Genomic DNA, 25,949 nt, shown 5'->3' on the forward strand with positions numbered 1-25,949 from the left:
CTCTGAGAATTTCTCAATGTCCTCCTCTTCACCAAAATGCCAAGCTGTTATTTGTCTCTGAGTTTTTCAAGACAAGCAGGTGTGTCTTTATCCATGAACTGACTCTTGACCCCTTCAGGTCAAGAAACAAACAGTAATAAGAAGCTATTTTGCTTACTCTCAAACACCGCTACTATAGCCTGTCAGGCGAAGCTCATTCCTTTTCCAGATCAAGGCAAACTCGTTCTGTCCTATAACCAAATTCCCCTCCCTCCTCAAAAATCTATTTCATTGACCTATTTTTGTTGTTTGGTTTGGTTTGTTTTTTTCCTTTCCAATAAGATGTTCACATTTTCACCAAATACCCAGCTATGTCTTTCAGAATTAAATCATCAGAAAAAAGGTGCAGGAGCTAGCATGTGATGATCAGCACAAACCCAGAGGTTTGTAACTGTTCCTTGCTTGGAACAACACAGCCACAAATTGTTCAGAAACACACAGCATCAGTATTCAGAATAATCCTCCCTCTAAACTGCTAACTCATTGGATTAAAAAAAAAACAAAACCAAAACAAACAAAAAAACCCCAAACAAACAAAAGAAAAAAAACGTCAAAACCAACAAAAAAACCCCAATGAAACCAAAACCCCCACCCACTTTAACAGAGATTATAAACACTTCATTTTCAGTCTTAAGAGCAATTCAGAGGGGCTTCTGCAGCTTGCAATCTCTAAAATGGGATACCAGGTTGTTAAAGAGCCTCCAACTCTTGCAGTATCTGAAACCAAAGCACCACTTCCACAAAGGTCTTGTAAAGAGCTTACTCCTCTGCTGTGCTCCAGGCCCTGTGCCTTTACAACTCTTATCTTTGAGAGATGCAGTCCTGCAAGGACAGCTGCGAAGATGCCCTCTAGATGTTTTTCATCACATCAAGGTTACCTTCACTATTTCTGTTAGTGATATTGCTGGATCATTTTAGAATTTTAGAACCCAATTTCCACTTCAGTGGAAAAAAACAATTGCTAAAAAAACAATTCTGCCACCAACAGCAACAATCCCTGTGTTTTCAAATGCTGGAAAGAGAAGGTAACTTTCAAAGTGGAATAAGATGCCTTGTACTTCCTGAATATGAGTTCCAAAAGAAAAATAGTACATACAAAGTAAGCCTTATGTTCAGCCAAAAAAGCTGACGATATCTCACAGAGTAAGTTTAGTGTAAGAGACAGAGATGGCTAATTCTATTTCAGGGTCAGCCCTGCTCCCTGCCAGCCTGAGAATTGTTACCAATTACCCATGCGATTAAGTTTATCCAAACAAGAATCTCGCTCTTGTGCAAACAATGAGTGCCAGTAGTATTGTAGATCAATCAGCAAAGTGAAAAATAAAACCAGCCCATAATCATGTGTGATAGCTTTAGGGATTCTGTAAAAATGTGCACTTCCAGGAGAGCACAAACTTTGGTTTTGTTGACATTAAAAAAAAAATTACACCAAGATGGAAGAGTTTTCCACATAAGTCAACACAGCATTCAGACCTATGTTGTCTGTGGTGCACACCGTTCTGTAGGTTTTCCCATGTCCCATGTGTCAATCAACAAAATCTTTACTATAGTATGATATACACAACAATAGACCTATTCAACATAATACAAGATAAGCACGTTTAGGTTTTGCACAGAGCAAAGACTGATAAGGTAGCCTAGTACTTAAGAATCTCATTAAACCTTTCACTATCACATCTTTGTATTTCTGTGATGCAGATAAAAGGGTTTTTCAAGTAATTAAATTTGTGTCTCATACCATTTTTACTTCAAGAATTTTACTTAAGCTTGAAGGTCATATATATTACTTATATTTACAAGCACTCTGGACTTAGCTTTCAAGCTTTATACATGTTTCCTTTTAATTGTGCAACTAATCACTGTTCTTGCCAATGACATTAAATTTATGCATCCACATAGAGTTACTTCGGGCAGGGAGTATTTAATGCATCTGTCTAGCTTCCGGATCAGCAACCCTTCTGTAGTCCAGCATCCAACCAAGAAATTACAGTTTAACTCAAAAACCTCAGGCTGTCAGGTGGCTGGTCTGGACTCTTTAAGCTTGTTAATTCTGTGACAATCTCTAGTATGACCTCTGGACACAGACAACACAGATATCTGCAAGGCGCCTAGGACGACGGGGGTTTGTTCCATGAGGCAAAGGAATTATGAAAAACCCCAACCAAAACCAGCTATTGTATTTTTTTGTTTAGTACAGTAATTTAGGCCAAGCCATGAAAAAGACTTATGGCACCTTAATACTAGAAATAGATAAAAACTGAAATCTATCCATTTTGGTATTTGCTTTATTGGCTCTAAAACAAGAAATACCACTGTAGTATAGGATAGTATCAGTTCATGCACAAGCAAGTGAACAAGCTAACAACCCAGAAACTTAGGTCAGAAACAGTTTTGTGGATTTTTAGGTTTGTGGGGGTTTTTTTACTTTTATTTTGATATTCTGCCAAATTCATTATGTTCTAGAACATGAGGGCTGGAAGTCACAAGTTAACTTTAAGACCATACCAAAAAAAAAATTCAGTGAAAGCATTGGGTTTTTTATATGCAAGTCTTGAAGCTCAAATTCTTACCATATGGGGGGGGGGGTGGGGGGGTGGGGAGATGATGATCAACAAACAAAAACAAAACAAAAGCACAATACCCCCACCCCCCCAAAAAAAAAAGAAAAAAACAAGGAAAACTGTTTTGGATTTGTTTTTCCCCAGCAGGAATATTATCTGGAACAGACAAAAAAAACACCTTACAGCTTTCTGGCCAGTAAGAAAACGCAAGAGATGCAAGCAACAGCTTTCTAAAGTCCAGTCCAATGAGAGGTTCATCTGCATACAGATAAAAATTCAGTTCTCAGGTAAGATGAAATCAACGACATCTTCTGAAATAGGCTAGAGAAATCTAGTTTTGACTCAAATTAAAAAGAAAGAGACCTAGAACCCCAATGAATTCACCTGGAGATGGGTTAAACCAAGACAGAAAGAAGTTTAACTGGTTAGGGGTGTTTCTGTGGTCTCTCTCTTCTCTACAAGTGGGTTAGTACCACAGTGCACCCAATGGGTGCAGCTCCCACCTGCACACTGGAGGCGCATGGCACCAAGATCTGGGTACGTGCCATCACCTCCTTCCTTTAAAAGAAAACGGGAGGCTTGCAGGCACAAAAGGAGGTGCTGTGCGCTCCAATGGCTCTGCCAGCCTGAACTATGAATACTGTGCAGTGCACCCATTCAGTGCAAACACAGTTACTGAAAGACAGACCAACACAGAATTTTCCTGAAGAAACCTATCTTTGCTCAGGCAGGTAAGAAATACAGTGGAATCTATGATCAAGTGCAACCCCTAAGATTTGGGATTTTATACCAGGGGCTCCAGCAGTCAGAAACATATTTTAACACAAGCATATGACAGTTCATTTATTAAACCACTGATCTCAAACTTTGAGCTAATTAACCCTATCAACCTTCAAGATTTCTTATGGGGCACAAAACTTCATAATATGAATATCTAAATGGAATGCTATTTTTTTCCCTCCTTTCTATGAACCACAGCCTTGAAATCCCAGTGCTCAGAGCTGTCTCTATCAAAACAAGTCCTCTTAGAAAGTATGAATATGCTAATACACAAATCCAATTATGAGAAAACTAACTACTGGGATTACAATCTTGCCTGGATTATCCAGCTTTTGGGAAGAAGGAGTCACAAAGCTGATCACTCAAAAACATTAGGGATCTGAAAAATCAGGCTATGAATGACTTGAAAGACCTGAAATAACCATACTAGCTGAGAAAAACATGTTTTATTCCTCTCCTGTACACAGGAACGCAGAGCATTGAAAACATACACGTTCATCACTAGCATTAGTCAGAAGTAATTTCTGATGCAGAACTGAAATTTCGTTTTAAGTGACAGAAACAATCCTCACAAAAGGTTCTTCCAGGGGATAAAAAAAGCACACTACAGCTTAGATGTAAAAGCATCCCTCCTGAACAGTGTACCAGGCACCTTAAAGCTTGCATTCCCTCTAAACTGAGGTGCTAGCACTCAGATGACTCAATCCCTGTAAAAATGAGAAGTCTGCTTCTGTGAAGAAGTCACTTAAGCATCACAGTACAAAATGCAAAAAAACCCCTCCACAAAACAAAAGCCCAAGCTCTCATATGCTCTCAAATTATTTACATTGTCAAATGTATGGAAAACAGTTTACCTGCATATTTTGTGGTGTTTGATTCATCCATGGACCAGAAGCAGTGATCAAAAGCAAACACCTGTAAAAGCACATAAGATGACAAATGAAGAACTTTAGCTACAAGACATTTCTCTTAAAGCAGTATAAACCCATGACTGTTTAATTACAGTTAGGCTCTACTGTTTCTATGGATCCTAAATCAGAACTGTAACTAATTCATCAGAAGTGGCTTCATCAGCAGGAATACTTTTGGGAAATCTTGAGAGCTGCAGAACTGCAGTACTTCTTTTCTACCTGTATTATACACAATACAAAATGCTGCTTACTATATCCCTTAATATAGACTTCAAAACACAGCCAAAACCTAATAATTACCTCCACTCTTCTCCAGGCACTAATGCTGACAAAAGTTTCTGCCAACAGTAATGAAACAGCACCGAAAGGACTCAATATACAGAACTTGGTGAGATGACTATTTAGCAGACATCAATACAAGATGCACAGAAGTTTTACCATGGGTTGGACTTCTCATGCTCAAAGAACATCGCTACTTGCAAGCCTTAAGGAGCAAATAAATAGTATCAGATTACCTGCCTAAACTAAGAGTACAGTACTGGATCTCAGTAGAGGAAGCTCAAAACTACAAATAGAAAATGTAGCTCTATTAGACCAACAAGCTATCAGAGCCTGCTCTAATGAAAAGATTTAATGTCACTTCAGTCAAGAGTTCCAGCTGGGTAGAAATCAAGTGAGATTCAATATTGTGTTCAGTGGGCTTGTGGACCTGGAACGGTGTCCTGTAAAAGCATTTAACACACTTGGGATTTGATCCAAGTTACTTTTTCAGCACATCTGAGAACATGACGGTATAAAGATTTAGCGCTGTTGTTTTCACAGCTTTATATTGCCACAAACACAGCTTAAGCTGCAATGTATTTTCCACATTTTACCACAGTAAACTGACTATGGCTGAGTTTATGATATAGATACTATTTATTTTTTTCTTTTGGGATCTCAAGAGGTGAGGGAAAAAAACCAGCCTTCTTTAATAAAACTTTTTCTAGGCCAATATTTTCTTTGTCTGGCCTTCCAACAGCTGACCTCCTTAGTGAGACAAACCATGCAGGTCAATGTAGAACAAGAGCCACAGGCTCTATTAGGAGAAATGTGAGATGAACCCTGAAGTGAAGAAGAGGATGGATCATTTCCTTTTGGCTTTTGGGGATGTAGAACATCTTGTATTCCCTGCTATTGCAGAATTACTATGCAATCTAATCTACAGATACATTGTAACCTAACTCTTCCCAAAATGTCTGTTGCTACAAATATTTCAGAAGGATAACACCAGGTAGCACAGTAACCTCACCTGCTTCCCTTTCCCCCAACTTAATGCAAAATGCATAAAATGGCCTGAGAGAAGACTCGATACTGAGACAACACTTAGTCCACAAGAGTGAAATGAGTTCTGGAATTCCCTTCTGAAGAGAAAACAAACAGAAAACCCTATAATAATAATCTAACAGGGAGGTCTGAGTCACTTACTGGAGCACAAATAGCAAGAGACAACTTCATGAGTCAGGACGTTCCCTGATGTGACTGAGTCAAAGATGTAGTTTTGCCACTGAACTGCAAGCAAGATGCAGCAGTTACTTCACCTTATCTTCGGACCTCCACATAAGTAGGGGGGATTTTAAATTACTTTTGAACATTTGTTCATCATGCTTCAAATCTAAGCATAAATAACTCTGTCATCAGTAGCAACGCTCTAACCCTTTTCCTAACTTTTACAGCCCAAGAACTACTGTTTCTCTTCTCACATTCCACTTCTACTGAAATTCTCCTCACAAGACTTGGTAGCAATACCTAATCTCTTGACAATCAAACTGCAAGCAATTCAATTACAAAAAAAATCCCAGTTGCAACGATCCAAACCTTCCAGATGCCCCTTGAAACTAAGTGTTATCTGCAGTGGATCACACAGCCCAGTTAAAAAGGTTACCTAGCCACACATGCTCCTGTGTAATGACGTAAATGTCAATACAGCATGTACATAGGCCAATTTAAGGTATTGCCCTACACATATTCGCTTTGGTTAACACGGAAAATCATGACAGGATTATTCAAGACTCCTAATTTAAACACTGATCTTGCAAAGAGACTTTAAAAACAAAAATACATGCTTGTGGCCAAGTGTTTCTTGTAGAAAAGCAGTTTTTATTTGGATTTTTTTAAAAAAGGTAAAAATTGGTCAGACTGATTTTTAAAAGTTAAAAAATGATTATGCAATAGGAAGAGAAAAAAATCTATCTCAAGATAAAACAAATGTAAATATAGCATTTTAGTATGTTTTCATACTAAACATAAAAAGCCAGGACATGGACTTAGTCTGTTTATAAAATCTCTTCTGGAAAATTGCCGAATCCTTCTAACAGAAGTAACAAGACTACTTTAAAAAAAAAAAAAGCATCAGGCAAAAAAGTGTAAACTGCTGGGGCACGTATTATCTGCAAAACATGTAGAGCAGCTGCAGTAAAACTCCATTTTCCATTAGAACAGGCAGGCAAATATTTAAAAATTACTTTGATCAGCGATGACAAAACAGCAACCTTGAACAGCAACAGTGATTTAAGGAAGCATCCAATGAAAGCAATATTCAGGACAACTCAGACCTCTGGGAAAACAGATTCCAAATGCAAGAATTAACAGCGTAAGAAATAAGGCATACTAGAGCAAGAACCTTGGTCCCAATCAGTGAGGCTCTTCCACATGGACATAATGAAAGTATTTTACAGGAAATGCCTGTAGGCCAGTGTCCTACCTGAAGAATGACCCTTTTGATCATCTTTTCTGTACAAAGATGACTCGCTAATTTATATTTTCCTGACCTTCGGTGCAAGAACTGCAGGATGTGCAGTCCCAAGAAGAGCACAGAAGCATACCTGGGGTCAAGGTACAGAACCCACACTATGATGAAGAAGAAAAAAACCCTCTAAGTCTCATCTAAGGTGCTCCCTTTCTTCTCCCATTTTCACTGATTATTATTCCTTGAAAACAAAAATGGTGGATATTACCTTTTCTTTTGATAGCAGTATGCAGAATAATCGTTCTTTTCTTATTAATTTTTTTCTCCCCAAGATCAATTCCCCTGAAGAAGGTATTAAACCCTCTGTCAATATGACTATCAAAGCTATCAGAAGTTCTGTTAATGCTGAAGTCTCAGACTCAATGGCCAATACTTAAACTGGGCATTGCTGAGCACTGAAAATGCCTTTTTAGCTTTTTGAAGAAAGCAAAAATCTTTACCAACTTTATCAAAACTGTATCAACCAACTATGTCAAAACTACTATTGAAACTATTTGAACAGAGAGATCTGTGACACACAAACAGAACTTTTTAAACTTCAAGCACCCCCTGTGAATTAGTTTTTAACTACATTGGAAAATCTATTCCATTTAGGTGTTTTAACATGAAAAGAAAAGTGGCAAATATTTCTTGTTTGAAACTCAAAGTTTAAAATTGCTACTTGTATCTCCACTAAGACTTCCTGAACTTTCAGTTATTCTTCTAAGCATTTTGACTAAGTCTCTGTAACTATATGGACGAGTATTTCTGCCTTCCTGCTGCTCTGATGTCAATTCCATAGCCACTGTACCAGGAAGCTTAATGTATTTTCAGAAGGTAAGCAAAATGGGAAAACCACAAAAGACAGGTATACACCTACTTCAAGTGTCTGCACAGCTTGGCATTCAACCACAAGCAAACGTAAGATCACACAGATGTCTGCCAGTTCTCACCACTGGACCCAAAATTATTCTGGGCTTTTAAATTGCAGAGAGAACTAACAAACAAGCCTTAAAATCTTCTTATTTTTGCAAGATTCTGTACCTCATACTTCATCCTAGCATCTAAAAGAGAAAGCTAGATAAAAGAAAGTTGCCAAGATCCTGCCACACTAGGGCAGTAGCTTCTAAACCAAAAATTCTGAGTGGAGCTAAGGGACCAACAGGGTGGGGTTTTTTCCCAGCTCTATTATTCCAGTGTTTGACATTGCACAGTATTTTCAGTCTGAGTGGTATGACAGTTGTAGAAAAGCTTGGACATCACATTTTAGACATCTAGAAATAGTCAAGTAACAGACAGAGCTACAAGTAATGGAACACATTTCACCAGTACAGATCCTGCACAGCAGGAAGTCCATAGTAAAAATAAGTATATGAGTTTGAGTATGTACTCATATATTCATTATAAGAATTCTACCTCACAAACAATACAGGACAAATGTATAAATATGGAAAGTTATGAGAAAATTAGCTGGGAAGTGCTAGATCCTGGTACTACTGTATCCAGAGTCATTTTAAGTGTGCACATTACCCTAGGTAATAGAGTTATGTATGCCATTTCTGGGTTATAGAGAACGATACTCAGAATGTTAATAACTATTAGAAATTAAACAAAAGACTTGTTCTGGTAACCACAAAGTTTAAGTAAAGAAAAAATATCTGGCTTTGATACAGATTTCTTCAGCAAATACCTACAGCAGTTTAAGACAGCTGTTGGTTATTTTGCTAAGGAGGCAGCTAGAGGTTATGGCTTCCACAGCAAAACAAACAGTGATGCAGGTGCACACATCCACCATGTCCGTGAAAAATCTGGAGTTTTTCACTGCACCTGTGACTTAAAATGAGACTGCAGATTTTAAACTAGAAGAGCCATTGTGCCTGACTGCTACACAGCAGTAACTTCTCACAGAATCAGAAATGACAGCCAAGAGGTATTCACATTTTAAATAGCCAAAACAATATTCTGCAGAACTCGTTTTTATTAAAGCTCCTAATCAATGGCTTGAAGAACTAATAATTTTAAGGGTTTACACATGCAAGTATACTTATGTGAACTACTTAAAGATAATGAGTACTATATCCACTATTAACTGCTTGCCAGATTAAGCCAAATGACATAATTAGTTTAGAAAGGAGTCTAATTTCACATTCATTGTTAGTTGTTCTGAAGCCTAATCCTCGGTACAGTCTAGACAGAGTCTAGGGCTTCCAACATTTAGCAATGCATTACCCAGACTGAACATAATCCCTAACATACTGTCTATGTAGCTATAAAATATTGTAAATGCACAGCCAACGTTTAATAGCTATTTCCATCTGACCAATTAATCATGTTTTGTTTTTACAGAAGAAAGTTATGCTGTACAGGTGCAGATATCACTCACATGAATCTCAGTGAAGCAGTCAGTCCGAGATAGAGGCTAACTTACAGGGTTACCTAGTTGCTAAAAAGAAAAGCAAGGGAGAACTGAGGAAGGGAGATTTTCATTCACCAGGCAGCTGTTCCTACGTCCCGATTACAACTGCTGATGGAGATAAGTGATAAAGGAGATACATTAGGAAATGGCAAACAAAGTCTACACCAGTAAGCTTAATGTAAATGGAAGCCATTAAAGAACTGGGGGAAAAAAATAAAAATAAAAAATAAATTGGCTGCTGTATGACAAACACAAGACCTACCACAGGCCTAAAGAAGCATGGACAGAAAAATCTGAAGACGGCCTAGAACACAGCTCACAAATCTCAGCTCAGAACAGCCATTTTACCTTTGTCACAAAATTACACTAAAAGCCCACAATTAGGAATATAGTAATATACTTAAACGCAATATTTGTAGAAATAGCAAAACACCCTAATATCCTTATGTAACTTTTTCTACCACAGCTTCTGAGCTACCAAGTTGAACTGGGATCACAATTCATCCACAGTCGATGATAAACAAGCTCATTAAAGATGAAGAAACATCCAATATTTATAAAATTTCATTTTAAGAAATCCCAATTTAAAGATGATCAACTATGTGCACTGTATAAAAACCTATATAAATCAAGAAACACCCAAATCTCATATCGCATCTTTACAAACTCACAAAGTTTATTTCCACTGATGGTAAGAACATTCTTCTGTCACAAACTGACAAACATTTCATACAACATTTTAAGTTTTGGCATTATAGCTTAAGGATGTTAATGACCTTCTAACTATACCTAACAATAATGTGGCATATATGCATAAGTGTGCAGCTGTTATGTTTTTGTCAAAGAAATGCAAGGCTATAATTAAGCTTTTACATAATGTCAAGAATAAAGTTATCCACTTATAATGGAAGATGAATGATGTACTACAAAAAAAATGAAAGCTCTTGTAAAAAGTTTTTGTGAAATTACAACAACAGAAAGAAGGAGGTTTTTTTGCTTTTTTAAGAATTTTTAACAATGATCAAGCTCTTTTGTAGTAGATATATTAACTGGGATCAAAAGAAGAATTTTATTAAATGCTTTAAAAAACCTGAGGAACTAAAACCCAGGTCCATCATTTTAAGAAATTCAATCATTGGGGGGGGGGGGGGGGGGGGAAGGGAGGGGCATAAATCAGTACAGCATACAATTTTAAACTGTAATATCAGTGTTATTCATTTTCACTTGCTGTGACCTTAAATTACATACTTTTGTTTGTTTCTTCAAATATGATTATTTCAATTCATATTAAAATAGGGTTTGTTCCATTCTTCCCTGCCTATTGGGAATACTACACATCACTTACTGAGAAGTTGTTTTCTTCTGACACTTTAAAAAAATTAATCAAAGCAATAGATATTTAGAATTTTTATATGTAAATGCACACACATATAAAATAGCTGTCTGAACCATAAAGTACATACATAGGCATATAAAAGAGATATATAGACCAATATCCATCTCAATTTCTATTCCCAGGTCTACATAATGTTCTGCTACACCTGCAGAAGTCCCATCAGACTTGCATACACTGTTTCTTGAAGATCTACAAATCAAAGAGAATAATGTAAAATAAAACCTCATCAAGAGCTAACTATAGCTTTCTGCTGTCAAAAGTACCATCCGACAGAAACAGAAAGGATAAAACCATCATTAAATTGCTGAAGCAAAATACCAATACAGTGTTTTGCATGTGCTGACAAGATGCAGTTCACACAGTCCTTTTACCTTATTGTTGCTACCAGCCCTGTACCGATACCGTATTTGCCATCCCAGTAAGGCACCTTGTCTATCCCAACAGGTACATAACACTTACTCTACCTCCCTTACCTTGCATTACAAACAGCACAGAGAATCTTTTCTATGCAAATTCCAGTGCACTTTGGCCACTTGTACACAAATTATTAATTCCTGCATATCCTCAACTGTTTCTTATTAGATGTATTTTGCCACCTTTTAAAAACAGTATTTTAACTTTTAAGCAGAATTATGTGCAATGAAATGTTTTACACACAATACTTATTTACTCTTTCAAACGTTTTTATAAATACATTAAAATCATGGCTTGTCCTGGTCACAGCTTTAACAAGTCACATGCCTTGCCTGCATGTCAGTTGGATTAAACAATATTCTTCTGGAATGATGAAGTCTTTAACTTAGAAGTATGAGGAACAGATTTTTTTTTTTTAAATGTCTTTTCCTTTAGCAAAGATGTATTGATCACATACTACAGCAATACACCCAACACTTCTGCATTGCTCAACATTTTCAAGCAGGTACAAATGCAAAAAGAGACAAAATACTTACCTTAGGTGGTTTTCTAGATGATGGCAAAAAAAGTCAGCAACGATGGCAAGAAGTACGAATACACCATTCGCATAAAGGGAAGGGAGCAAAGAAAAAGAAAAGAAACAACGTCAGTGTACATCATTACTGTAAACTGAACTTTTTTGTGATCCTCAATGTATTTAAGAATAATCAGAAGATATTTATACAATACAGCACAGATTTTTAACGAGCAATTACTTAATTACTAATACAGCCTCACATTAAAAAGAAAGGAAAATGTCAGATTCCTTATAGGTGTAAAAATCTAACAGCACTGAGTTCCAGAAGGAAGACAAGAATCCATATTGGCACGGAAGTCAAAACACAGCCCATCTTTTGTAGCAAATAAACTGAGCCTGCAAACTGGCAGACCAAGGTGCTAAGGTGAAGCCCCACTGACTTCAGCAGTGCTACATGTGCAAGACCAAGGTAAGAGTCAAACAAATGTTTCCTGTAGAGATTATAGAAGTGTGAAGAAAAATAAACCTGTATTTTCCCTAGCCACAGAAAGCCTACACAGAGCATAGGAAGCCAATGCAAAAACACCATTACCCTTCACACACAACTCCAGCGAGTGCTATTAGAAATAAAAGAGACAACAAACCCCCAAACTAAAGACACCAGCTCAGAGCACTCCAACTTGTCCTTAAATGCTTTTATGCTTATGCTGGCAGCCATATGGCCACAGAGTAAATTAAATCAGTTTGGGTTTTTTTTGGTGGGATTGGTTTCAAGTGAGATTGCTGCCCTGTCTCACTGTGCAGCCCTGTGCTTGCTAATGCCAATGCAAGAGAGGAGATGAAAATACGGTGCAGAATTAAACTGACTTAGGCCATTCATAAAAACTACAACCTTAGAAATATGTTTAAATTATGTATTGAAATAAGCCTGAAATGATACACAGAAGAAATTTCCACTTGCTCTTCACATCAAGAAAAAAAACATACAAATGTGGATGAAGAGAATCAACACAACCAGAAAGGTCTACAGACATAACAGCACAAACAGAGAAGGTAGTAAGGTCTGTAAGATAAGGATATGGACAAAAGGTCTCTATCTATCCAGCAACAGACACACTATACAAAATTCAGGTATCAAGAGGCTACAGTGTCAGTGCAGAAACATGCAGGATCAAGCCATGCTTTCATCCACCAGACGACACATACTAACTCCACCAAGTCGGGGGGGGAGGGGGGGGGGGAGACGGGGGGGGGGGGGGGGGGGGACGACCAACCCAAAAAACCACTTTGAGCCATTTTCTTAGCAACCCACAATACAAAGGCTCAGCAAAAAAAGCTGAGGAGATGCAAATCCGCAAACACATCTTACGCAATCTTTTCTGCCCACTCTCAGCTCGTACCTTAGATGACATGTCTGCCTAAACCAGAAGTTACATAGCTGGTACATGGTACTGGCATAACGCAAGCATACTTTGCCTCTGAGCCAAACCACTCATTGCAGCTTTACTCTTTCATTAGCAGCAGCTACACAGACTCAGTTCATAGCTAGCTCATGTCCAGGTGGCTCATAACTTGTGCAGAATGCACTTTTATCTAACTGAAAAATACATTTAGGTGTACTTTGAATATTTTTCACTTTAATCAAATTTTCAGATGTGATGAAAGTCCAACGTTACCAGCTTGTCTAACCAGGGCCCCAGCACCAGCTCTAAACTTCTATGTCCTACTTGGAAGAGAAGTTCCTATCGAAGGAAGTCATCCAAGGTTTTTTGGAAAGCTTTTAAATACACTCATATCTTGAAAAATAATTCCAGAATACATCAGGTTTGGTTTCCTAGGGAATTGCTGATAGACTGTTGTACAGGTTCAGCAGAAGCCCTAAACAGTTTAACTGAAGTAAAAACCAACAGAAAGTTTATCAACTCTTTCTTTTTCCTGAGATCATTCTTATAAGCCTCAATTGGAAAAGGTACAGAACATCACTGAAGTCAACAAATGGTTTGACACATTTCTTAATATATTTACTTAAGCAATGTAAGCCACTTCCTTTTAGGAAGTTTCCTCCTATTTTCCTCCGATGTCCATTTTAAGAAAAGCATAATAGTGACTTTTTAAACTACTGGTCGACAGCAGAGCTTCCCAGGTGGAAGAAAGATGTTCATCACTGATCTCCTGGATTTCAAAGCACAAGGAGCTGCAGCTTTCTACTATATGTCACATCCTACTGCTCCAAACTCTTTAGCTATTAAGACTGAACTAGCAGCTCCACAAGTCACCTGCTACTATCACCAGCAGTAATACAATCAAGGGCCTCTGGAATAAGTCAGCTATATAGGCTCACAGGATAGATTTTTTTTTAAAGATATTGGGAAATTCCAGCTAACCAACTCACTGTAACCATTATCCTGGCAGTGATTCAGATGGAGACACTCTGAAATTCTTTCTTCACTTAAAGGACTCAGACTAATAAATAAAGAACTGTTTACAATTTACCAGAAATCACATCTGTAGCAGCTTAAAGATGTGTTATAAAACCTGCATTAGCCTCAATCAATTTTTCACATAAGTTTTTTGGGTTTCTTTGTTTTATTTTAACATATGCTTCATGGTTTCTTTCCTATCCCAGAAACCAGCAGCTTTCAGCTTCATAAATAATTGAATTTGTATCAATTTTTACTGAACACTGACCATACAAACATGGTGATTCAGTGTCAAAGCTGGGGCTGGGAGAGCAGGGATGGACAACAGATCACAGAGATACAACGACTAAAATTTTTATTTCCCAGAATTTTTAATTCCATGTCAAATCATCCATGGTGTCAATGACAACGTGCAGGTATACTTTCTGAATGAGAACAAAATATCCTCTAAAGTGAACAGCTAGTACGCTTCAGGAAATTATCACAGCACTACCTGACCTTGTAATGCATCTGCATAACAGCAGATTTTAGTATAACCTGATGAAGGGCATCTTCCATCTGCACACTCAGATGGAAGACTGACTTTTCCTCACATGCCTAGAACCAAAACCAAAGTAAAATACCAAAAGCCTGGAAAATATTCTCACAGGGGCAGAGGAAAAGCATGAATTTCAATAACCACAAAACCCACTGAGCTTCTGAACTTCCTCCTGCCTTTGCCCTTAAGCCATCATGACTTAGTAAAATATAACTAGAATGATTTTCTAACTCTACTGAGCAGTATGTCTGCTGAGGGTATCTACTTAGGCTTTATCTTTCACAGCAATATTAAGCCTCTCTTTTCTGGCTTGGCTAACACACATCAAGATCACAGAACGTGTAGCTACCTCAACTTTTTATCCAGATGAAGAAAACTGATTTCTAGAAAGCTCTGTGCTAATGCAAACTTTTTTTTCCTGTTGCCTACTGCTGCTGAAACTAAACTCATCACGCTTCTCACATTTGCTAAGAGAAGTGATTCACAAAATGGCAGTTATGTTCTATGCTAACACATGCATGAGAAGTCTTCCTGACTGCATCCACATTTTCTCTCTACCATCTACCCACTGCCTGTGACAGCACATGATGAGAGGAGTGAGCTTTGCTAGTAGTTTAACAGCAAAGGTTGTTTGGTTTTGGTTTTGTTTTTTTTTTTTTAACTACCTATACTATCTCACAGGAGTCTCCCTTTGTCATATAAAAAGGTGATATAAGTTGGCATTACATATTCTGACTAGAAAACTAGTCCCATGCAACAAGAAGCAACAGAAGACAGTCTTGCACTATGAGCATCCAGAAGTACATGATACTGTCATCTTAAAGACTTAATCATTTTCAGAACTACACCTGTTTTTTGTTCCTTAGTGAATGTTATCAGCATTCCCAACCAAATGTCACTTCTATCAGAAGAAAAAACATTTTATGCACCAAAAAACTTGAAAGAATTGGTTTTCCTCATCCATTCCATATAACTGGGTTTCATCACCCCACCTACCCCCAGCCAAGAATGTCACCTGCAGTAGAGACAAGGTATGTTTAAAAACGAGAACATAGGTGTAAAACCAGGTACTCCCCATTGAAGGAGACAGAGGAACGAGGCATCTTTGAAAAACAGGTCTTAGATTCTTTGGAACAATATCTACACAGCCCAATTCATCTCCGATTCAGCTGTGCTGAGAAGCCAAGTAGGTCACAATTGTACTGCAATTATTTCACATTTTGGAAAGTATTGGGTGGATTCTTTTCCTTTCTCACAATTAGTTAATGAAGATGAAGCAATCATAACCAGCTATGTTAAGTAACCACACATAGTATCTATAGCAGATGACAAATGAACGACGTAGCTTTGCAGCTTGCTCTTTTAAGCTGACTACACCAGAAATCATCATCTAAGACACTGAGTCTGAAACACCTTTTCGCTCTCGTCGTGTGCAACCACAGCAAATTCATGGTACTCACTGTTTTCCCAAATACATAATTAAGCGTTTACACACAGTGGCTACGTAGTCATTGATATACTCCTCAGGACTGCTGGTCAAAAGAATTATTACAAGCAACTACCATATATTAGAAAAGGGAGAGAAGTCTTCAGGTTTTTATATGATGAATTGAAAAAACAGTCTTCCTTCTTTCCCCTATAAGCATAAAGATGAACAAATTGAAAAGATCATCCTGACAGATAAAAATAGTATTTTTTACATTGCACTGCTCCAGCATCTCTGGAACCTGAAGACCAGCTGTTAAAAAGCAATATTATAGTATTTTTTGAGTGCTTTTTAATTTTGTTTTGTTTTTTTAAAATCAGGCTTACAACTCAAGCTGAGAATATCACCAGCAGTGTGCGTTTGCCTTGCTCAAAGGCAGAGTGCAAGGGAACAAACCAGTGGTAGGACCATTATAACAAGTCCACCTTGCTTTACTGGATCGAAGTAACTGCACTGTTTGTTTATCCACGTATATAAGGCTTTCAGAGTGGCTGCAGCAGAGACAGCAGACATTCAGCACTCCTAACTGCAAACAGCTTAAATTATGTAAAAGCAAAGAGATGATGTTTCTCCTGTCTTTCACAGTAAGATCACACAGCTCGAGGACCCTTCGTTGTCTCACGGTTTATCACTGCAGGCTGTTACTTGCAGACTTGATACCAAGCATTTTAAAAAGCATGCCTATATATTATTAATGGACACTGTACTACTTAACAAAAGCACCTATGCAGAAAGAGATCGCAGTCTGCCACGGTAACAGTTTCAGATGATCACGTACTGCAAACTACTGGCAGTACACCATTTTCTCTACAAAGAACACAAAAAAAGAAAATTTATTTGCCCAGTTCGCCCTTATTTTCTAAATGCAGAAGATGATCAAAGGAAATGGCAGGGGCAATGCCCTTAAAGGGAACAGCATCCCACCTTTGTGCTTGGCTGGGGCACCTCCTGTAGAACTGACTAATGAAGTTGGCATCACAATTCAATACCAGGATCCTGGAAGAGTTGCTTTACATATTGTATGAGCACACATACATACACAAATACAGATAATTAGTTGCTTTATATTTTTGCATAAGGTAGGCAGCACATGCCCTGTATCTGTTTAATTCTCCTACCCAACAAAAGTCTGTTCTACAGACAAAATAATCCTTTGAAGAACAGCAAAAGAAAAACATTTTAACAAGTCAAGCAATTTGAGCAAGTGCCTGCATAATGGTAGTAGCTGATCATAACCAGGAACACCACCAGAAAGAGATGCATACAGTAAAAGCACATTGCTCTCTCAGGCTTTATAGAAACACTGTATCAAGAAGCTGTGCTACTCACTGCAAATCAACCACATGCAAAGAGAAAGAAGTCAGACACTGAAATCAGAATGACCAATACCACAGTGCAAGTTAAACAAAATAGACATTACAGTAGCAGAGTGACTTCTGTGACACAAAAGAAACCTAGAAAATGCCTGGATATTTTGACCATAACACTCCAAGAACTGAAGTTCATTCACTACAGCAGTGATGAACTAACACCCCCCCACCCCACCCCACCCCCCAAAAAAAGGCAAGCACCACAGGTTTTGAAACCAACACAAGCTCATTAAAATAAGTGACAGGCACTATATTCTGACATTTACAAGATGGAAAACAGAAAGTGACAACTGCCCTGGAACACCACTAGTCTCTAATTTACCTTCACTCCCAAGTTCTAACTATATTTACTGCCTAAGGCATTGTTATTCCAATGCCAGCAATCTGTTGAAGTTCAAGTGGCTCTAATATTTACACAGAAGCCTTGGTGTTCATGTAAAAACAACTTCTACTGACAGCCTGAAAAAGGGCCAATACCTGTCCTACATGCAACAGCACGCCACTTTGCAAACAGTGATCAGCTTAGAACACTTACTACCCATAAGCAGAAAGATTAATCCATCACTTTGCTAGAAGTTTCACTAAAAAAAATATATGTATATATTCTCTGCCTACCCTCCCACATGAAATAAGTTTAAAAAAAAATATATTAAAAAATCCTATTTCAGTTATTTTTAGTTTTACTGAAAAGGCAAAAACTGACCAAAATTGTCATTCTGCTCTGCAATAAAAGAGCTATGACTGAATCCTGACTGCTGAGACCCCATCCAGAACCTGACATGTTAAATAATCTATTTTCCAAGTCTTTAATCATACTTATTCAAAACTTATCCAAGACTCTAGTTATTATAATGAAAACCTGCTACACCTATTAGAAGCACAGCACAACCACAATCACAAGTATATTACGTTTGTTCATATTAACATCCAGCTAGCCTCATAACAAAAAGGCAAAACAATGCAAGTCTACCTAATGATTCCTACCAATGGTAGTTATGCTACCAGGTAGTCCTGGCTCTTAAAACTGATTGTTTTTCCCTCCTTTTCAATAAAACTGAACGCAAAAGAACCTAAATGAGGAGATTTTTACTAACTAATCAGGTTTTTACTAACTAATCAGGATGAGGAAAAGAGGGAGGGGAAAAAAAGTCTGGTCTCGGAACCCAAGATCTATTAGCTTTTAAGACTAGCTTTGAATGATTCTTAGCCTGAATGCAATGAAACTGCTGCCAGGGCAAACATATTATAGTTCTGGAAAGCATATGGAAACACATTCTAGAAGCATTAATAAAATTACAGTGGCATTTATTAGGTACCCATTATTCTTATTCTGTTGCATTTATTACTAGCGCTCTTGAGGAGAAAAACACCCCAAGCATTAACTGGCATTTCAACTCTGTGCACAAAACTCTATTCAGACTCACACCCAACCAACCAGTCACTTGGGTTAGCTACTCCCAGCTATTAACTACCTTGTAAGTCTCCAACGTCAATGCAAAATGCTCCCTTTCAATGCTACCACTCCTTAGAAATTCTTTCAGAAATGCTGCCTGTAAGAACCATCAAAACACTACGCTGCAGTGGAGATATACTCCTTGTGTAGGTAGCGCTCAAAGCTGTTCGAAAAATATACTGCTATTCTATCACTACATAGAGTATTCACTGCAAGACAGATCACCTTCAAAGGCATGTCAAGGAAATTGATGAGCAACATAGCATTTCATAAATTAATTTCGACTTTGTTAGTTTGCCTGTTCAAAACTCAAGCATTACAGTTTGCTACAAAGATATAAACAGCGATTAGCAGCTTCACTGATGGGGATCAAGACAGAAGATCTCTAGTCAGTGGAAAGACTATATATTGGAAACAATTACGCCGTAGGTGTTAACCATGTAACTGGATCTGAACCTTGGTTGTAACACCTTACTTTCCTCGTTAAATGGAAAAAAAAAAAAAGAAAAAAAAGAAAAAAGTCACTCTCTTTGCTGGCAGGCAAGCATATTTTCTTATTCAGTCAAGACAAGGACATAGTTGAGAAGTTTCTGAAGATACATGTGCAACAGTCCTGACGATGTGTTCAGGCTGGACAACAGACAAGAACCCCCAAGTCTCACTGCCACATTCCTTTACCACAACAGGGAAAATCATCATTCAAATTTCATCTACTTTATGTTACTAATGAGATTTCAAGAGAGATGTTAATTGGGCTTGACACTCCATCCTTTCACGCAGCTCTGCAAATGTATGTTAGCATTCTTTAACTATAACTGTAGTATGCAAAAGTTGTCTGAGACTCAGCAAAATTCACAAATTACTATTTTGTTTCATCCTAGAATGTGTTTTTAGGGACATGAATATCAAATTATCTTATCAGAAAGAAAATACTGTTCATTAATTTGTATTAAATATTAAAACTTTCCCCAGCTTTGATGACAATACACATTAGCATAGCAATTTCCATCACTTCACAAAAAAGATTTTGCAGAAGAAAGTTTATTTCAGCTGACTGCAACACCAGCTGTTTTGGTGACTTTGAGAGTACATTATTTACTTTAACAGACAGCATTAACAACTGCTACCATTTGTTAGAAAGTGGACACTATGCAGAGAAAGATGATGATGATGATGATTCATGGGATAAAAAAGGTTTATTGTGTGGAACAATATACCAAGAATGTAAACTCAAATCAACTCTACAGAAACAAAGTGAGTAAGGTCTCCTGAGTTGTTGCAGGACCAACACCTAAAAATACTGAGGAGACTTTATTCTTTTATAGCACTCATACAAGTGAGATCTCTAGAGATCTCTTCACTGATCTCTACAAAGCTTAGGCAGTAATCTAGTTAGCTCTAGCAACCTAGAGTGCCATGAAATGAACCACAAAAGTTACCCAAAGGCTAGAAAAAATTCTTCATGGTGTGTGCTCCAAGTTTATCAGTTAACAAAAAGAGAACAACTGCCAAGGCAGCTAACAATCTGCACAAAGAGAAGACATCAAGCACTAAGTTACTGAACCTAGCAGGGAAAAGCATAACCTGAACTCATTTCTAGGGTCTCAGAATAGATAATTTCTAACAGACAAGGGTGGCAACTGCAATGGCACTAACAGATTTTCCATCTGAGGGCTTCAGACAGAAGTTAGATGCCTTTCTGGTAGACACAAGAGAGTTAAACGGCTTACTGGGCTGAATACCTTGTCAGAGAACACATCCTATACAAGAGGGGAGGCGAGACCAACAAAATTTACCAGGCTGTCCCTTCCCTAGTGAGCCATGAATTTGTGACAATTTGTATAAGTGTTACGTTACTTTGAGACACAAACATTTCCTTTTTTTACAGCAAAGCGTGCAGGCAAGACCCCTCTAGCAGGCATTATGTTATGTATGTAATACCATGCACTTGGTAGTAACGACAACTACCTCCTTGCCACATGCCATACGGTAAGACATGCATGAGACGAGTGACAACACTCCAGAACTCTATGCAACCACTACAACTAGCACTGTTGAAAAATAAACAAGATCCCTAAATTTTCCTGGACCGAAAAATGAAGTACACACCATTATGTACAACAAAATAGGAAATATTTAGACCTGTAGCAACAATTAGAGTCTAACATCTTTGCATGACTGAGAAAAAAAAAAAAGGATCATCTCATGACTGGAATATATGACCTTAACACATCACAGATTAAAAGACCCAAATGATATTTGAATCTAGTATCAAGCAAATTCTTTTTCTAGATCTAATTGAATTGTAAATGGTTGAATTCATGTTCTTAAGGAAGCCTGGCTTTATATGCTGGAGAATAATACAATCAGGAAAAAAATTAAAAAGTTAAAAAGTTAAAAATTAGGGACTGGAGCATTTTTCCTACCAGAAGAGGTTTGAGAGAACGGGGGCTGTTCAGTCTGGAGAAGAGAAGGCTCAGGGGGGATCTCAACAATGTATATAAATACCTGAAGGGAGGCTGCAAAGAGGACGGAGACAGGCTCTTTTCAGTGGTGCCCAGTAACAAGACCAGAGGCAGTGGGCACAAACTGGAACACAGGACGTTCCCTCTGAACATCAGGAAAAACTTTTTCACTGTGATACTGGCCCAGAGAGGTTGTGCAATCTCCCTCTTTAGAGATACTCAGAAACTATCCAGGCACAGTCCTGGCCAACTGGCTCTAGGGGGCCCTGCTTGAGCAGGGGTTTTGCACAAGACGACCTCCAGAGGTCCCTGCCAACCTCAACCCTTCTGTGAAAAATACTAAAATCAATTTTTCAAAGATATTGTGGTATAGAGTAGTAGCATGAACATTAGTATAAGAGATGATCTGCAAGGTGTGTAAATCAGGAATTTGTAACCATTACTATCATCCCAGACTTGTGTCAATTAAAAAAAGTCAATAAAAACCACCTCTAAAAATCCTTAGATGATGTGCTCCCCACGCTAACCCACATGTATCAGTTTTACAGAAAGACATTTTCAACATAGAATAAAAAATTTGTGGCAGCCCAGCAACCTTCAGTGGGGTTTCACACCTGGGGTTTATGCATGAAATTTCTTCACGTCTCCAAAAAGATACAGTCAGCCTGCTGACAATTATTCATTGTGCCCATCAAGTGACATTATCAGGCAAGGACTGGCATCCAGGTTTCACCTATTGATTTTCAGTGAACAAGCTTGGACAGTACTGCTTTAACATCATAGTAGCAATTTGCAGTTTGCTCTGGCAGATAAAGGGAGTTTAATGTAAATCTCTATTTTCTTTAGTTCTAAGCAGATGGTCACAGTCATTACTAAAAAAAAGTAACGATTCTGTACAGCTCCAGTGCAAATGAAATGGTTAAGAACAAACCCTGAAAGAAAACTCAGTAAGAGCCACAAGGGATAAAGGTACAAATTCGAGTAATTCTTTAAAAATAAAGTTTCCATGTGCAAGTCAGAAATATAAATGGTTAAAACAAAGCTGATACACTGCTGACTTTACATACAGACTCTGTCTATAAAGTTAAGGGAAGACAGATACAGCTTTGATGTGCCTTGGTGGAGAATGAGTCCACTGCTAAATGCAAGCAGCTGTAGTGTATCATTCAAACTTAGAAGAGGGGCATAAAATTTATAATTATTTGTTTTGTTACAAAAGACTTCATTTTTACAGTACGCAGAAAACAGTTGGCCTCTGACCCATAAAAATTGCAATTTGTTTGAAAACAAACAGCAATGCTACAGTGTAAGTCAAAAGTAAAATTCCAGATAAAGTATTACAAGCAGTTCTCAATGTAAGAACTGTTGATTTCAGAGTAAACGTGGATATATGGATCACAAGCACAGCAAGAATGCAGTTTTAGTGAGCATTACAAGATAGCATAAGAGAAACCGAAGTCATCTCAGATTTCATAGACATTGATGGCTTTTAAGAAAGTCTAGAAAGAGGTCAAAATATTATGGTGCACAAGTCATTAATGTGATCAAAGAATTACTTAAGAACTTAAACGGATTGTCAGTATTTCCTGAAAAGACAGATACAAAAAATTAGTTACATCTATTCTTAAAGCTAAAAAGTGAGATCACATCTGCCAATACACATTAACTGGCTGAATAAAGCAATACAACAAAGAGCAAGGATCTCCAGGTTACATAGTTTACAACCGTCACAGTCAACAATGCCATAAAGTCTTCTGAGATGGAGTCTGAACAATTCGAAGTCAGTTATGCTGTTCTGCCTCATGGAAGGCTATTCACTTTCCTGCTGTCCAGAAAGCTTTCCCGATTTTTTTATATTGAAGAAATTTCATCTCATTTATTTGTTCATGTACCAGCACTGTCCCATAAATTTCAATCCAACTCAGCTTTCCACATATGCTCTCATGTGTTATGCTTTGCTCCTAGCTCTAAGTACACTTTTATGAAGGTTCTGCAGTCCTCTAGCCATCTTAACTTAAATCAGTTTGTATTCGTATTTCTTAAAGATAGTGAATCTGAAACGTAGAGAATATTCAAAAAAAGGTTCTACCAAGTGTCTTTTAGAATAGCACAGTTCCAATGTTGTATTTATACTGCATTGCTTGAAGTAACATTAGCATTTAAACAGTTTGGAAAATATGTATATTTGCAGAAACAAAAATATTTTTGCATAGAAAGCATAACTCTCTCCAGTCTTTGCTATATTCCTACAGTACTCTTGAAGAACCATTGCCTAGGTCTTCTGTGGATTGCAAAGGGATGAATTATGACAAATTTCAGTTTGCATTAGAGATAAGAAAGGAGGAGGCAAGAACCACAGAAATAGCTTAATTTTTGAAAGCTGAAGAACTACTTTAGCTAGCAAATTGCTTCTGAGAACATCTCAGAAACAGTGAAAGGCAAACTTTGAAAGGAGAGATTGTATCTTTAATTCAGCTGCAGGTGAAATAGTTTTATCTCTGCAGGGGATGGGGGAGGAGGAAAAACAGGTAGGGTTTCAAGTGTGTACACTCTGTTTCAAATCTGAGGCAGAATGAGTAAGCTTCAGACTTACAGACATTGGCAACAGTTGCCCTAAGAATATCTCACAGTAAGCATTGAAGAGGCAAAGCCAGTTTAAGAAGTTTCTGCTCTTCTTCAGCTTCTTGTTCCCAGCTCAGTGCCACAGTCTTGTCACATTTGGCTGTGGCTCTGCCAGATAAATGTGGGACAAAAGGGGTCGGAATGTTGGGGGGGAGTGTCAGATTGCCATTCTTTATTTTAAAAATTATCTGCACTGATTTAGTTTACAGAACCAGAAACCAGCTGTACCAATGCAGGCAACATGCACAGAAAAAGTCAACGTGCAACTGGGAACATGAACCAGGGGAGAGAGAGGTGAAGTTGTACTGACTGCTAGGGCACTGGCACATCACAAAAGGGGCAGATCCTGCCTCTGACAGTCATCAGACCCTTTAATGAAGCCACCTGATTAACACAGCCGAAAACTCAGCAGCAGCCTAGTGCAGGTGCAGAACACAGGCACTCTCACCAGCCACAGGCAATGAGAAACTTCAGACAGAATTAACTGGTATGTTTGAGCTTAATGTCCTTCAATATTTTTCTTCCATATTAATTTACCTAACCATTTTTTAATCACATGGACTTTTGAAAGTGACACCATCCTGTGACAAAGTCTGCAGCTTAATTATGGGCATATCTTTATATTTGTTCTGAACCCACTTCCTGATAATTTAAGGTTCCTGTAAGATAACAGACAGTAAATCATTCCTCCTGCTGTTCGTGGTTGTACAGACCTCTAACCATACCCCTTTCCCCTCCCCAGCTGTTGTCTTCTAGCCCAAAGACTTCCCACTTTATCATCGGTTCCTCATGTAAAAGTGGTCTATAAGCTCGCCACCCTTACTGTCATTCTCTACTTCTTCTAGCTCTGGCACACCTTTTTGAGACAGGAGGGACAGAATAAAACACAGCAGTCAAGATCACTTTGCAGCTGCACAGTGACATGAAGCTTCTTCCCTCATCCCCTGCTTTTTCCCACCATGCTTCCCCAGCAGGTTGTTACAGTACCTTGCCATTTTTCACCCATTTGCTAAGCGCTAAACTGATGTTTCCCTTGAACGAGCATAACTCCAAAGATGATTCTCCTGGGAACAGGGAGTCCAGAAACCACAGCTGGGTACGTAAGGTCAGAAGAGCTTTGCATTTCACAGTGAGTTTCATGTACCTTGTTATCAGCCAGCCACAACCCACCTGAAGGTCCTCCCACAACTTTCTGTAGCTGCCACACTCTAACAGCAGCAGCATAGTGCCGCCAATATATTCTGTCATACCAGTATTCACCCCTTCTCCAGTTCATTTATAAAAGAAGAAATACCAGACCAAGCAGAGACCTCTTCAGGACTTCACATGAGATGTGCAGGGGTGGGGGAGAAGATTTTAGTTGGACACATGCCTCATGCTTACTGAGTTTGTGATTTTTATCAACCAAGAGAAATCAAAAGTCACGGTCCGTGGGTTGTGACTAGCTTCTCTTCCTCCAAAACACTTGAAGCACAAATACAGTACCTTGTTAGCTTCAAATAACTCATTGGAACCTGTAAAATTATTTTGAGTCTTGAATCTTCCTGAAGTCTTTGTACAAAGAGTCTAAGGAAACTTGCAGAAAGAACATGTCCCTCACAAAAAGAACAACATCGTGTGCAAGGCCTTAGCTAAACTACCCAATACCATTCACATAGGAATTGCTGAAAAGCATTGTAGAAAATAATTGTCTGACTCTTAAAAATGCTATCAGTGCTTTTGCTACACATTGATTTTTTAAACTAAATAAGGTGTTGATAATTTAACTGCAGAGCCCCTCAATCAGCTTTCTCC

At 38.1% G+C, this 25,949-nt stretch overlaps 1 protein-coding gene across 5 annotated transcripts in view; it reads right to left on the bottom strand.

Annotated features, from left to right (window-relative positions):
* The window catches only part of KIF13A (kinesin family member 13A), a 114,728-nt gene that overhangs the window by 57,157 nt on the left and 31,622 nt on the right, over positions 1–25,949 (bottom strand). For all 5 annotated transcript variants that reach the window (XM_049823870.1, XM_049823866.1, XM_049823867.1 and 2 more), the window contains exons 3-4: positions 11,821–11,833; positions 4,235–4,295 (exon numbers count right to left, since the gene is read on the bottom strand). In XM_049823870.1, coding sequence (XP_049679827.1) covers positions 4,235–4,295; positions 11,821–11,833 — 74 coding nt within the window. The remainder of the gene's footprint in view (positions 1–4,234; positions 4,296–11,820; positions 11,834–25,949) is intronic.

The sequence above is a fragment of the Accipiter gentilis genome, chromosome 20 (genome assembly GCF_929443795.1).
Source record: "Accipiter gentilis chromosome 20, bAccGen1.1, whole genome shotgun sequence".
In the NCBI taxonomy this organism is placed as follows: Eukaryota; Metazoa; Chordata; class Aves; order Accipitriformes; family Accipitridae; genus Astur; species Astur gentilis.